This window comes from Callorhinus ursinus, unplaced genomic scaffold, assembly GCF_003265705.2.
Source record: "Callorhinus ursinus isolate GAN/ISIS: 27379988/994484 unplaced genomic scaffold, GSC_fseal_2.0 scaffold2, whole genome shotgun sequence".
NCBI classification, from domain to species: Eukaryota; Metazoa; Chordata; class Mammalia; order Carnivora; family Otariidae; genus Callorhinus; species Callorhinus ursinus.
Genome location: NW_027397064.1, coordinates 91,423,226 through 91,438,292, shown reverse-complemented (window position 1 = coordinate 91,438,292; position 15,067 = coordinate 91,423,226). Strand labels below are relative to the sequence as shown.

Here is a 15,067-nt window from a genome sequence, read left to right as displayed (position 1 = left end):
TATGCATAATCCACGGACAAAATCCCCAAAATACAGTGCTGCTTATCTTTCAAGAACTTTGGACACAAAATGGGGGACAGGACACACTGGTACTGCAGATTCTCATTTCTGTTGGTTTTACAGAAGGCTTTCTTGGATGTTAGAATGAAATGGTGGCTTTTTTTCATAGGTCAAGCATGCTAATCTAGGTATTAAGGACTTTTTTTTATGTTTCATGTTTGGTACCAAACTAGCTTCTTGGTTTTAATATGTATGAATGATAGATACCTGTCTGATATTGGAGTTAGAGAGGTAGATTGGAGTAGGTAAAGTGTGTTTAAAACCTATGTGGCTCTATTTCACAGACACTTCAGCTGCTTTCCCAAACCAAAGCCTGGTATCACAAACTACAGCTGGTTGCCCCAGCAGGTGTCCCAGTCATGTGATTGACAATCTTTTTTTTATTTTTTATTGTTATGTTAATCACCATACATTACATCATTAGTTTTTGATGTAGTGTTCCATGATTCGTTGTTTGTGCATAACACCCAGTGCTCCATGCAGAACGTGCCCTCTTTAATACCCATCACCAGGCTAACCCTGACAATCTTACAGTCATGCTGAATGTACATGCACATTGTAACTCTGCCCTCTTTTCTTCATTTCTGCTTCATTGTCTTACCCTAGACCAGGCAAATAGGATTCCATCACTAATAAACTGGTGGTGAACTTCTTACAGTGTTGAAAAGACGCCGTAGATAGATGGTTGTACTCTGACTCAGTGTGCATTTGAAACATTCTTCTTAGTAAGTTTGGAACTTTTCTAAGTGCAGCTACTGAAGATGCCTCAGGGTTTTGTGTGTGTGTGTGTGTGTGTGTTTCCTAATCTTAAAGTATCATGTGTTATAAAATAACTTAAGTGTATTTTATTTTGGTACTACCTAAGAAGTTACCTTACAAGTTCCATTTAGCTCAGTTAACATGGGAATTGTGGCCATTTGCTGACCTAAAGAAAATACCAACCCACAGAATGATTTTAGAGAATCTTCCACAAGTGTGCTTCTGGGAGGAATCAATACTTTTTTACTTAAAACCAACTTTGATTTCCTCATTTCCAATACTTTGTGCAGGTAGTTTCTCTGTGGTTTAGGATTATGAATTAAGCAACAAACTCTCTGTTTCGGTATGAAATTTAATACAAATCTTTCTTGTGTGTTCAGCGGCCATTGCAGTCATTTGGACAGACAGGAAAAAGGTCTAAGGTATAGTAAATATTTTGTGCTGGCATGCCAAGGGCCTTCCTTCATGCTTGATGAATCCTTGTTTTCATACAGCGCTGCATTCAGTTTAGTTTTGTCATATTTTGTTTGGGGCAGAAAGCTTATTTTCTTTTATTTGGGGTTTTTGTCTTGCCTAGTCGCTTTTGTGCATTGCTTTTATATCTTTAATGGTTCTCTATAGAGAAAATGGCTTTCTTACCATTCTTTGGGTTTTGAAATTAGAATTAGTCCCATTCTTGCTATTGCTACAGTTTTTGAAACTGCAGTTACTTGTTTTCACTCTTAACGAAAGGTTTTGTGATATTTAATGATATATTTAACTTGTACATTTCACCTACTTTTATACATGGCAGAAACTATAAAGAAACTTTCTAAGAAACTCTAGGGGGCTTTTGGATATGCCCTAGATTTGTGAAATGTAGTGTTAATTTTAAATACTTTTCTTTAGTCAAGCTCAAAGTTAAAGCTAGTTCGGAGCCTTGCAGTGTGTGAAGAATCTCCACCACCCCCTACAGCAGAGATATCACAGGAGAACCAGGTAAAAAAAACAAACAAAAACAAACAAAACAAAACAAAAAAAATTGTTATTTAAAGACATGGTGCAGTAACCTGCTTCCTGAAGAGTATTTTTTCATAAGGCTAAATAAAAGTTGTATATGCATGTGTGTGCATTATGTATGTGTTTTCATATTTTTTTATTTTTAATGAGTGAAACTGATTTTATAATACTTGCTACTGAAGATACACATGAAAAGGTGGAAAAACCTTATTACTTCAACTAACGCTTAGTGCAGTAGCTTCTCTCTGGAAAAATGTAGGGATTATATACATAACTGGGAATATGACTTTAAGGGATTATAAATGATTCTTGAAAAGTTATAAAATATTAAAGTAGTACTGAGAGTGAATGTAATTGTGGTGAAATTTGCCCTTTTGATTTTGGCTTTTATAAATTTGTTAAACACTTACTGCTTGTGTGTGAAGAGGAGAGACTACCCAAGACTTTGGCTTGATGTATTATTTTACTTATTAACCTGAATGCATGGTGAAGCCAGTTTTCTAGTTAGGTTGGCTGTAATAGTTTAATACTTCTAATTTCTCTTCTGTCTGTGCTTGTAAAATATTGAACAACTGAGTTTCAAGCAAATGGTTCAGTTTGCCTTTTGTATTCTTTTTAATGCTGTGGCTTTACTTTTCTAATAATCTTAACTATGCATTGATCTTTGTCTCATGTTACCTTTGGACATTTATACATAAATATTTTAGGACCCTCTACCAATGTTTTCATCAAGTGTGATAACTTTGCCTTTTTGTGGTTTGTTCTACTTCTTAAGGGATTGTGCATGTCTGATATCCCCTTACATCCCAATAATCCATTTTCAAAGAATTAAAGCAACTTCATGGTTATTTTAGAAACTATGACTAAAAAGAGGAAGGAAAAAAATGACCATGGCAGGTTGTACATCTTTTTTTTAAATAAATGCCAATTGTACATTTATTAATTCAAAAACAGACTGTTGTGCTTTACCTTGATTTAGAAGCTTCTACTCTCAAAACCCTCCTATAGATATTGAAGATAGTTGTCATATATTTAGAACGTGTTGGGTTCTTAAAAAATACTTCACTTCTTTGTTTCCAAAATACAAGAAAAGGAAGGTTTTGAAAATAAATTATTTATTGTCAATGAAGAATATACACAAATTTGTTTCCTTTGAAATTTGTTCAAGTGTCAGGAACATGGGGTTAAAAATTTGTGATTTTTATTTAAAATTTAACTACATGGTTAGAAGTAACTAAATAGTCTATAAAGTAGATAGACTTTAGTAATAAAATAATGGACTTTCAAGCAAGAAGCTGAAATATAATCAAAATATTTTATTAAGAATTATTGCCTGGAGAACATTTTTAAATGTTAACCTTTGGCTTTTACATGGTTGTTGACAAGGTTGAAGAGTTATGGCACACTTTGGAAGAAATGAATGAAATTTTTTTTAAATAGCAATTTTAAAAGTTATATTGTACAAGTCAGAGTAAACAGTACACCTGTACAAGGTGGAGCAGTGGATATTGTAACGTTTTTTGAAAATTCATTTCTTCATTCCGCTATCCAAAATGTTGCATCATCTTAGCCTCATGGAATTAATCCAAGGTTATTGAGAAAATGAGAAGGGTCAGGCATTCATAAGACTGTTAATACGGAAAAAGTACATACTTTTTGAGAAAAAGTGTAATGTGATCTTAGGTCTTATTCAGTACATTTTAACCAGATCTGAAAAATATTAGAGGGAAAATTCTCACAGTGCTACATAAATATGCCTAGTGAAAATTTATATGAGAAAAAATATCAAGATTGTATGTTGTATATTAATACATATATTATTGATCAGAGATAATAATTTTTGTTTATATAAAGTTCAAAAAGCTGAGTTTATAGCATGTGAAAAATGAATAAGGTATTTATGCCAGAGTTCAGTATTCCACTTAATAGGTTCTTTCTCAGTTTCTCTTGGATACAATATATTTTTTCTTTTCAGATAATAACCCATTATTATTCTCTCTGAGCAAAAGATATTCCTTTTAGTAGAAAGTTGTCTTCTTCCAAGCCTTGAGTTAGCTAAATTGCACCTGAATGGGAATTAGAAAATGAACTATTTCTCATGAAATGTGGTAGTATCTAATTCTTGGCAGTAGAGACACTTTCCAACTAATAATGCCTGCTTCAGAATGTGATTTTTGAGGAATTAATCTGGAATAAAACTCATTGTTCAAAAGATTGAGAGGCAATTAAAAGAGAAATGTCACTTGTGTCTGATGAGAGCTTATGAGAGGGAAGTGACCTCAATAACAGCTTTCAATGACAGAGTGAAGAGTAAAGGAATTACAGTTTCCTATGGAGATGTTGCTATCCTTCCAGTTATTTATAGTCAGAAGAGTTCATTTAAAAGGACTACTGAGTTTAAAATATGTCTTGTTTATTTGCTACTAAAAACAAGGCCTCAGTACCAACTGAAAGCAAGGCCTCAACATATAAAGCCTACTGGATTTTTAAATACATTTCATCTTGATAAAATAATTCAGTATCTGTAATTAAAATGCAGGGCTTTGGGAAGGGAATTTAGCAATGAAATTTGATAATGGAAGTTCCTTTTAGTGAAGGTCTAAATGCGAAATCTTTTCTTCCAACCTGGATTCCATAGATTATTCTTGAGTAGGAGTAGAATTTATAAGTCAGGAAAACTTCTGTAATATTCTACTTCTGAAACATAGTTCTGGGATTCCTTTTTAAATATCTGTTTTACATTTAGGAATAAAATAAGGAAAGATTAGAAAATGAGTCATAATGAGAAAAATTACTTACCAGTTGATGAATATATGAAGTTGTTTAATGTATGAAGTTTAGTAAGCAAGATAAAGGAAGGGCATAAAGCAAGTATTCATCATTCTAATAAAAATTGCCATGCAGAGCTTTTGCCCTATATTCTAAGCACAAATTTGAACTGAGGTAGAATGGGAAGCAGAAGTAAAAGGAGATAAAAATAGCAGTCACCATCCCTATAGGAAAAAATACATATATATGATCTGAAATCCTGCCAAATATTATTTCAAAAAAATTATGTGGGGGGGGGAAGGTTAATAAAATTCTTGTGGTTGCAAGTTTAACTCCTGAAATTTATATCCCCTTTGATGTTGACTTATTAGACCTATTTCCACCACAGCTATCACCCAGAAAAGTGAAGTAATTATCTGATCAGAGTTTTTCATCACTAAAGAATAGCATCATTTAGTCTACAAATAGATCATACCTCTAGCATTAGTAGAAATGGTCTGGAAGTTATTCTACCTTTATAACTTTGCCTGAATAAACAGAGCAATGTGATTTGATTTTTTTTTTTTTTGCCTTATTAGGATATGTGAATTCATTTCCAACAATTTCTTTGGGTTCTGAAATTATATGTAATGACACTGTTTTTGAAATGGAATGTAGAATTCCTTCTCCTTTTCAGTTTTATAGAATGTGATTACTTCACAATTAAATATTACATATCCAGAAGGAAAACAATCTTGTTTGAAACCTTTCTAAAACTTTGTGGTGATTGAAGGAGGAATAGTAATGTGTAAATCATAAATTAAAAATAATCAGTTGTGTGGATTTGGTTTTGGAAAGTTTTACTTACATTTTTATATGTTAAGAGAATGGAGGAGTATGAGATTATAATGGATACTCAAAAAATTATTTTTTAAGTATTGACTTGTCACTCGTTCCTCTTGTCATAATTGATGATAATTATTATTCTTTTGTTTGGCCGTGGCTTCTCCAGTACAAAAATAGGTTAAGAAGACCTTGCTTCTGACTCTTTAGGGGTTTCATAAGTAGATACCTTCAGAGTAATATAGAAAATACTTATGTTCTCTGAAATAATTTTGAGGATATGTTTCAATTGATATATTCAACTCAAAACATTAACATTTTCTGTCTAGACTTAGATAAAAACAAAAATATTAAGTTGTATTCCAGTTTGAAGAATCTAATTGGATAACATAAAAACTGTGTTCCTTTCCTCCTCTATACAGTTTTGTGTTACTCAAAAATTAAATGTATGGTATTAACTAAATTGCTTTATATTTTCATTTATAACTGATTTTGCCTTCCAACAGGAGAAAATTCAGATCCAGTTAACGCAATCATTTGAAAAAGAGGAGAAGCCCTCAAAAGATGAAGCAGAAAAAGAAAAAGCCAGTGATAAGTTGCCCAGAAAAATGTTATCAAGAGGTTTGCGATTTATTTCTGTTTTCAAACAAAATTTTAATTTTAACATCAGTAATTCCATCCTTTACCCCCAGAAAAATTAAAAATAGTATATCTGTAGTAAAAATGCTAACAGAACAGACTGAAGGGATGATAAAATATTTGTTCATCTGGGCAAAATGGCAACACAAATCTGAACATCAGTAAGATGCTTCAGCCAAAAAACTGCAACATATTCCAGGATCACTGAGGCAGGTAACTGTCTTGACCTCTTATTGGTCTCTCATAATGGAATACTGGAATCACTATAATTTGAATACTTGATTCTGCTAAAAATAATACTACTCTTTAATTCTTTATGATACAACGATCTGATGCCAAAATACTCAGTATCCAGTAAGAATATTCTTGGAAACCCAGAATGATTATCTTTCATAATCAGTTTCAAGGAACTCCACCATCATCTAGCATTGCAAGTCAGTAAAAATGCTTCTTTGATTTGTAAACCCAGTTACATTGGCCGGTATTATAAACAGCATAAGTATATTACATTTAGGGGGAAAAACTTAAATATGCAAAACTATGCATGCATAGTCTGGAAAACTATTTTGAAAGCAAGCCTTTGGTGATAGACGTGATCAAATCTAATTAAATATTCTTTCAGAACTAGAATTCCTACCTACCTCCAAATTATTGCCTCTGCATATATTCATAACTGAACTAAGCTGTCTTAATTTGCACTAAATGTAGATGATTTAACTCATTCTAACTTTTCACTCAAGGAGGCATTTTTAATCATGAGAATTGTGTGTATATAAAAGGGTCTTTAAAGAATTTAGAGTAAATTAAACTGGCACATGTAAGAAAAAATTTTAAGGACATGCATGTACATGCAGTTATATAAATCGATGTCACGTTTATCATATGGGAATAGAAAGCTTGTGGTCATCTGAGTTCATCATAAACTCCCTTTTCCTAATTTGTCAATTTTTTTCCCATGTGGGGCATCTCATTTAAGATTATGCATCATGTGTGAAAGGGAAAGGGATTTGTTTTCAAACAGCTTTATACTGGGTTTTTGTGTTGTTGTTTTTTAGATTCCAGTCAAGAATACACTGATTCAACTGGCATAGATCTACATGAATTTTTAGTAAATACATTAAAAAACAATCCCAGGTAAAAATTAAATTTATAAGGTTTACATTGCTTAGAGTACCATAATTTTGCTATGTTTGTTTTCATTACTGAGTTAGAATATTAGAATAAGATTGCAGTGTTTGAAGAACACGAGAAACATTTTAGTTTCTTAGGGCTAAGATGTTGTTGGTCTACTATATGAACATGTATAAATAGTTCTTTGCATTATTCATGTCCCATGATATAAAAATAACTCATCCTTTTTGTAGGAATTTTTGGAAATACAGAATCACCAAGATATTTTGGCTCTTAATTGAGGTAGAGAGGTAATCATGAATCATGGAAAAGAAAAAGAAAAAACTTCCCTCGTAATAATACTCCCAACCACATAAGAACTTGGTGTATTCATTTATATGAGTTTTTGAACTTAGCTAAATGCAGAATTTTTGTTCCTTCTTAGGTATTAACCTTCAACCCATAGATTTTTAAGATCCTTATGTGGGTCACTGTGAAACCCTTTGTACTGCCAGGGTACTAATGAATAGACTCTAACTTTCTGGTAGGTCATTGACCCCTTTGTGGCATTCTCCCCACAACAAGGCTTATCCACAAAATACACGTCCATGGGGTAGAAGACTCCAAGGTTGAGAATCCCTCTTCTAGATGTTAGCTTCCCGGAGTGATAGTTTTTTAACATACACTAAAAGGAAAGTATAACAGTTTCTTTGGGTGTATGCACATGGAAGAAAACAGGAATAATTCTCTTTAGTCTCACTGAGGCTTATGTCGTGCTTCAAGATAATCTTTATTTTCATTCAGGATTTATTGTAGTCAGTATCATCTGGGTTTTCTATTTTACATTCAACATAAACGCCAAAAAGAGAACCACCGAAATGAAAAGCGGTCTCCTTGTAAAAAGGGCTGAAGGAGTATATAGTATGGAGTGAGGAAGAAGATAAGACAAGTCTGCATGACTTATTTTTTTTCTTCAGTTCAAGTTTATTCCTCAGTGGTCCCAATAAACAATTAATTCATCGAACAAGCATTTACTGAGCATCTGTCATGTTCCAAGCGTTGTGCTAAAAAAAATAGTAGATATAAAGATAAAGAAGATATAATCTCTGCCCTAAAGTATTCACCATTTCTGAGCTAGAAAAAAAGACATGATACATAATTAAAATAGAATTGATGTGTGGGGAGCCTGGTTCTGCCACTCCCGACTGCTTGTGTACTCTCTCTCTTTCTCTCTCTGTCAACTAAATACATAAAATTTTTTAAAAAAAACAAAATAGAATTGATGTTGTTCAAGAAGTTTTTGGAGTTTTATAAAAATCCAGGGAGGAGGCTTCAACCTCGTTTTGAAAGGATATGGGAAGACTTCACTGAAAATATATATGCCTGAGCTGAGCCTTGAATTCACGGTGCTTTAAGTAGAAGCTGTCCTTATAGAGAAGCATGAGAAAGGCATTCTAGATAGATACACGTGCATTGACAAGATACAGTAGTGTTGGGCGCCTGGGTGGCTCAGTTGGTTGAGCGACTGCCTTCGGCTCAGGTCATGATCCTGGAGTCCCCGGATCGAGTCCCGCATCGGGCTCCCCGCTCAGCGGGGAGGCTGCTTCTCCCTCTGACCCTCCCCCCTCTCATGTGCTCTCTCTCTCTCATTCTCTCTGTCTCAAATAAATAAATAAAATCTTTAAAAAAAAAAAAAGATACAGTAGTGTGTGAATAGTATACTTCCTCTCTCACACATATTCTGGCTCCAGCAGGGAGGCATATGGCAGGTGATTCTAGAAAGTGATGGGGAAGGTGTTGGTGAGGTATGAAGACAGCCCATTTCCATTTGTCCTTGACCTAAGATTGTACCAACATTATGGGGTGGTGAGTCCCAGTGAGTGTGGAGTGCTACTGGGAAGCCAGGGATGCTAAAAAGATTTTTAAGACAGTAATGAACAGTGAAAAATAGTCTTTTTTGAAATGTCAGTAGTGTACCATTTAAGAAGTACTGAGTTTGACATGCTAAGTTGAAGAATAATTAATGGATTTTGTATAGGGTAATGCCATAATCAGATGTGCGTTTTAGAAAGATTACTTTGGCAGTGAGGGCCCAATCCCACAAACAAAGAGTGTGGCTAGGAGACCATAGGGAAGAATAGAGAAAGATACTTAGGAAGTACCATGGTAGTGGTGTGATACGGTAGAACAGAGTAGCCACTAGGTTTCTGGCTAGGCTGACAGCCCCATTAACTGCAAAAGTGGGTAAGGAGCAGGCCTGAATGGAATAGGGCATGTTTTGTTATAAATAAGTATAGTTTGAGGTGCCTGATGAAAAAATCAAGAGATGAGATCTGTCCAAAATTAAAAGGCTCTGGTTTTCAAGTAAATAGGGCTGACTCAAGTAATAGATTCACTTGTCACTAGTAGAGATGGAGCTTGAGGAGGATGTATTTGCCCTGAGAGATGGAATAAATGACAAGGATAAAATTCTGTGGAAAGACAGCACAGACAAGGTAGATGAGAAAGGAAGAGACTGTCTTAAAAGCAGAACAATCATGAGAACATTTGTCTGAGTTAGGGGCAGGGAGTGGCGGCCTGGGTGACTCAGTCAGTTAAGCATCTGATTCTGGATTTCTGTTCAGGTCATGATCTCAAGGTCATGAGGTGAGCCCCTCATCAGACTCCACCCTGGTTATGAAGCCTGCTTGAGATTCTATCTCTTTCTCCCTCTCCTGCTGTCATTTCCCCCTCCACCTCCCCCGCCCCACCCTCTTTTTCTGTCTCAAGAAAAAAAAAGTTAGCCAGCGGGTCAGAAGCCAGGAGCTGTTTCATGAAAGATAAAATAACACAGGGACTTGAAAATAGAAGTACCAAAATCAGCCCACTAGGCTGAGAAATTAGGAAATTGGTGGCTATTTTAATAAATTGTTCCATTTGGGGTGGGATGGTGGAAACCAGAACTCAGTGAGTTGAGGAATAAGGGGGAAGGTAGAAAACATGTAGCTAATTTCCATGAAACAAAATAGGATGCTAGAAAGGCAGCATTTTTCTTTCTCTGAACCTGTAGGAGAGACCTTGGTAAGGACAAAAATTAGAAGTCTATACATCCCAAAATATTTTTCTGTTGTAAGTTCTCTGTTTTCTTCTACAAATGCAAAAGTTTTAAAGTTATCTGCATATATATTTTTAAGTGTACAATTTAATGGTTCTCTTATACCCACAGATATATGTAGCTGTCACTACAGTCAATTTTAGAATTTTTTCATCATTCCAAAAACAAACCTTGTATTCTTTAGCTATCATCTTCCTATGCTCTGAGCTCTAATCTACTTTATATCTCTATAGATTTTCCTGTTTTGGATATCTCATAGGAATGAAATCATGTGTATGTGGTCTTTTGTGGACTGGCTTCATTCACTTAGCATAATATTTTCAGGTTTCCTCCATGTTGTAGCATGTATCAGTACTTTATTTTTTTTCTGGGTATGCATTTATATTTGAATAAACATAAGTGAATAATTCATGTAATGGCTAGTATATAAGTTATTACTAATGTCAATGTGGTTTAAAAAGTTGTAGCAAACGTTAAATTTTGTGAGAAATAAAATTTGCTTAATTAATGACTCAGTGTTCTCTCGATAAAACACACAATTAATTACCAGATATACATGGTACAAAAGTAGTAGTAAGTATAACAGGTTTCCACTAAAACTTTTAAGATTCAATATAGCTCAGAGAGTTCTGCTAGACTTTAAGCAGATTTATTTTTAGTAATATAAAAATTCAGTCAGTGTTTCATTTCAAAATTTTTCTTCTGATCATAAAATCTTTATCTTATTCTTAGCCAAATAAATAAACTTAGCTCCAAATGTAAAATAATTTATCAGTAATTCCTATTGCAAAAAGTATTTGCAGAGGCTATGTTAACTAGTCATTGCTGATTTAGAACCTAAGAACCTAAAATTGACTTTGATAGAAATTATACTCAGTGACATGATCTTCTGCCTATTTTTGTATTGATTTTATATCCATTTTGTGTAAATTCCATGTGTAGTAAAGAAATATGGATAATACAGGCAACTGTGTTACATAACTAATGGGGGGGAGAAACTTTTGGATTAATCCTGAGAATGGGTATTTTAAAAGTAATTTGGTTTGCTCTGGGGAATGTCATGTAAGAGTTCTGTTTTAATTTCTAAAATTGCTTTTATTGGGAGTAATGTTTATTTTATTTATCTGCTGCAAATGTTTGGCCAGGCTCATATGGAATATTGGGAAGGGGGCTGGTTAGGTAGAGGCATTATTGTTTTCTGGGTTTTTTTTATTTGCCATTGGTATACTAGCTGTGTACAGTTTCTCTAAAGTTATTTCTGGTATAATGGCTAGAACACTGATAACTAAAAGATTTTTTTTTAAGATTTTATTTATTTATTTGAGAGAGAGAGAATGAGAGATAGAGAGCATGAGAGGGAAGAGGGTCAGAGGGAGAAGCAGACTCCCTGCTGAGCAGGGAGCCCAATGTGGGACTCGATCCCAGGACTCCAGGATCATGACCTGAGCCGAAGGCAGTTGCTTAACCATCGGAGCCACCCAGGCGCCCCTTTTTGCCCCTTCATTTTAACTTTAGGTAATAGCTTATTGATTGGTTTGATTGAGATCCCTGTTCTTATTTTTAAAATAATAGACAGCATACATTGGTTCCCTTTAAAAGTATACAATAATTTCGGGGCGCCTGGGTGGCTTAGTCATTGGGTGTCTGCCTTCGGCTCAGGTCATGATCCCAGGGTCCTGGGATCGAGCCCCCCATCAGGCTCCCTGCTCCTCAAGGGGCCTGCCTTTCCCTCTCCCACTCCCCCTGCTTGTGTTCCCTCTCTCGCTGTGTCTCTCTCTGTCAAATAATTAAATTATAAAAAAAAAGTATACAATAATTTCAATAAGTATGCCCATTCTTAGGTTCATGTGCTAAACCTTATGCCTTGGGAAAAGTAATTTGTGCACCTATTAGTTTGAGTCCTATATGCAGTGCTTCTCTAAAGGGTTATTAATTTTTTAACTTACAATCATTACCAAAATATCTAACCTTGATTACATATTACAGGAAGCGTATATTAAGCTGTAGTAGATAAAAGGCAGGAAGTGTAAAGAATTTAGGAAGATTACCAGCCTTATTTTTCTAACAAGTTATACTTCTTAGTAACTAAGAGTTTAGTAAACTAAGCAGGGAGGCTTAGTTTAAATAGTGTGGTCCAGATAATGATAAAAAATCCTCTGCAAGACATCCAAACGGCCAACAGACACTTGAAAAAGTGCTCAACATCACTTGGCATCAGGGAAATCCAAATCAAAACCTCAATGAAATAACACCTTACACCAGTCAGAATGGCTAAAATGAACAAGTCAAGAAAACGACAGATGTTGGCAGGGATGTGGAGAAAGGGGAACCCTCCTACACTGTTGGTGGGAATGCAAGCCGGTGCAGCCACTCTGGAAGACAGTATGGAGGTTCCTCAAACAGTTGAAAATAGAGCTACCATACGATCCAGCAATTGCACTACTGGGTATTTACCCCAAAGATAAAAATGTAGTGATCCAAAGGGGCACATGCACCCCAGTGTTTATAGAAGCAGTGTCCACAATAGCCAAACTGTGGAAAGAGCCAAGATGTCCATCAACAGATGAATGGATAAATAAGATGTGGTATATATAGATATATAGAGATACACACACACACACACACACACACACACACACACACACACACACACACTAGAATATTATGCAGCCATCAAAAAAATGAAATCTTGCCATTTGCAACAACATGGATGGAACTAGAGGGTATTATGCTAAGCGAAATAAGTCAATCAGAGAGCGACGAGTATCATATGATGAATTTGAGAAACAAGACAGGATGATAGGGGAAGGGAGGGAAAAATGAAACAAGATGAAACCAGAGAGGGAGACAAACCATAAGAGACTCTTAATCTCAGGGAACAAACTGAGGGTTGCTGGAGTGGAGGGGGGTGGGAGGGATGGGGTGGCTGGGTGATGGACATTGGGGAGGGTATGTGCTATGGTGGGTGCTGTGAATTGTGTAAGACTGATGAATCACAGACCTGTACCCCTGAAACAAATAATACATTATATGTTAATAAAAAAAAAATCCTCTGCAATCCATAGATGTACGTGTGAAAGAAAAAAAGCAGCCTGAATTTTTATCAGTGGCTAGTAAAATTGTTAGAATTTTTTCTTTCATGGAGACAACAAAAATTTCTTTTCAGTAGCAACATATTCACTGAAGAACATTTCACAGATCTTTTGCCCACTGTTCAGAAACAGAAAACCATTTTTTTTTCTATCTTGTATGATAAAAGTATTCCTACCTTGGCTTCCCCCACTCCATCGCTTCCATTTGCATGGTAAATGTTTTTCCATCCCTTCACTTTCAATCTGCATGTGTCTCTAGGTCTGAAATTTGTAGATAGCATATAGATGGATTTTTTTTAATCCATTCATTCATCCTTTGTCTTTTGATTGAAGCATTTAGTGCATTTAAAGTAATTATTGGTAAGTGTGTACTTAACAGCCATTTCGTTACTTGTTTTCTGGTTGTTTTATAGTTCTCTGTTCTTCTTCTCTTGGCTTTCTTCCCTTGTGGTTTGATGAGTTTCTTCGGTGTTATGCTTGGATTCCTTTCTCTTTTTATGTGTGCATCTATTGTAGGTTTTTGATTTGTGGTTACTATTATGTTCGTATATAACATACGTATAGCAGTCTATATGAAGTTGATGGTCACTTAAGTTTGAACTGCGTTAAAAGCACAAAATTTTTACTTCCCTCCCCCATGTTTTATATATATATGATACCACATTTTACATCCTTTTATTTTGTGTATCCCTTGCCTGATTTTTGTAGATACAATTTATTTTACCACTTGTGTGTTTTAACCTCCATATTGGCTTTATTATAGGTTTGCATTTACCAGTGAAACAGAAGACCAACTTGAAAGTACTATTTCATGAATGCTTAATGAATTGCCTGCCTCAGATTCCTTTTTTTTTTAAACAATAAGTATATAAAATACATCAGGAAAGTTAGAATTATTTCATCTCAGTACACATTGTACTCAAAAGGTTAAATGAAAAGAGGGTCTTATAGTTACATAAATAAGTCCTTTTGTGGGGGAGGGAGCCTTCTGAAGTAAACCTTCCCAACCACCCCAAAAAACTTCAGGGAAAAAATATTAAAAGATTTTATGAGTGAAATAATTTGATTAATAGATTCCGTGCAGATACATTTGTTGAGCTCCTCTATATAGTCCAAATAAGTATACAATGATAGTTGTGACAAATGCTTTTAAAGAAAAGTGTGAAAGAAGCAGGTTCTAAGAAAGAATATAGAAACTTGTTCTAGGCAGAGGAAACCACATGTTCAAGTAACCGGAGACAGGAAGGAGCTTGGCAAGTAGAGAGATAAGCCAAAAGGATAAGAGTTTTGTGATTAAGGGGCAGAAGATGAGGCTGAAGAGGTAGATAAATGTAGGCCCCATTACAGATACTTATTTTTAACCTAAGAGCAATGGGAAGCCTATGATAAATATTTAACCAAGGCAATAACGTGGTCACGTGTGTTTTTAGAAGATCGTTATGGATACTCCAAGTAGAACAGATAAGGAGGGAACAAGGGAGGACAATAGACGAGGGTTCTAGTAGTCAAGCCAGAGATCCTGCTTGCTTGGATCCAGGGTAGCAGCAGTGAGAAAAAGAAGAAAAATAGAAGGCAGATAAAATTTGCAGTAGTAACTAACTGCATAGGAGGATTAGAAAAAGGATTATAGCAGGCCACAGATGCTTCTAGTACAGTATGCTGGGTGAAAGAAAGTGCCACTTACTGAGATGAGGAATACCAAAGGTGAACCAGGCTTGGGGCA

General features: G+C 35.1%; 1 protein-coding gene across 7 annotated transcripts in view; it reads left to right on the top strand.

Moving 5' to 3' along the window:
- The window catches only part of R3HDM1 (R3H domain containing 1), a 131,849-nt gene that overhangs the window by 15,459 nt on the left and 101,323 nt on the right, over nt 1-15,067 (top strand). For 3 of the 7 annotated variants that reach the window (XM_025856810.2, XM_025856828.2, XM_025856789.2), the window contains exons 3-6: nt 1,200-1,241; nt 1,708-1,797; nt 5,916-6,030; nt 7,104-7,182. In XM_025856810.2, the coding sequence (XP_025712595.1) occupies nt 1,200-1,241; nt 1,708-1,797; nt 5,916-6,030; nt 7,104-7,182 (326 nt within the window). Of the gene's footprint in view, nt 1-1,199; nt 1,242-1,707; nt 1,798-5,915; nt 6,031-7,103; nt 7,183-15,067 lie in introns of those variants that run through there. The other 4 variants (XM_025856837.2, XM_025856818.2, XM_025856795.2 and 1 more) reach the window with 3 other exon arrangements.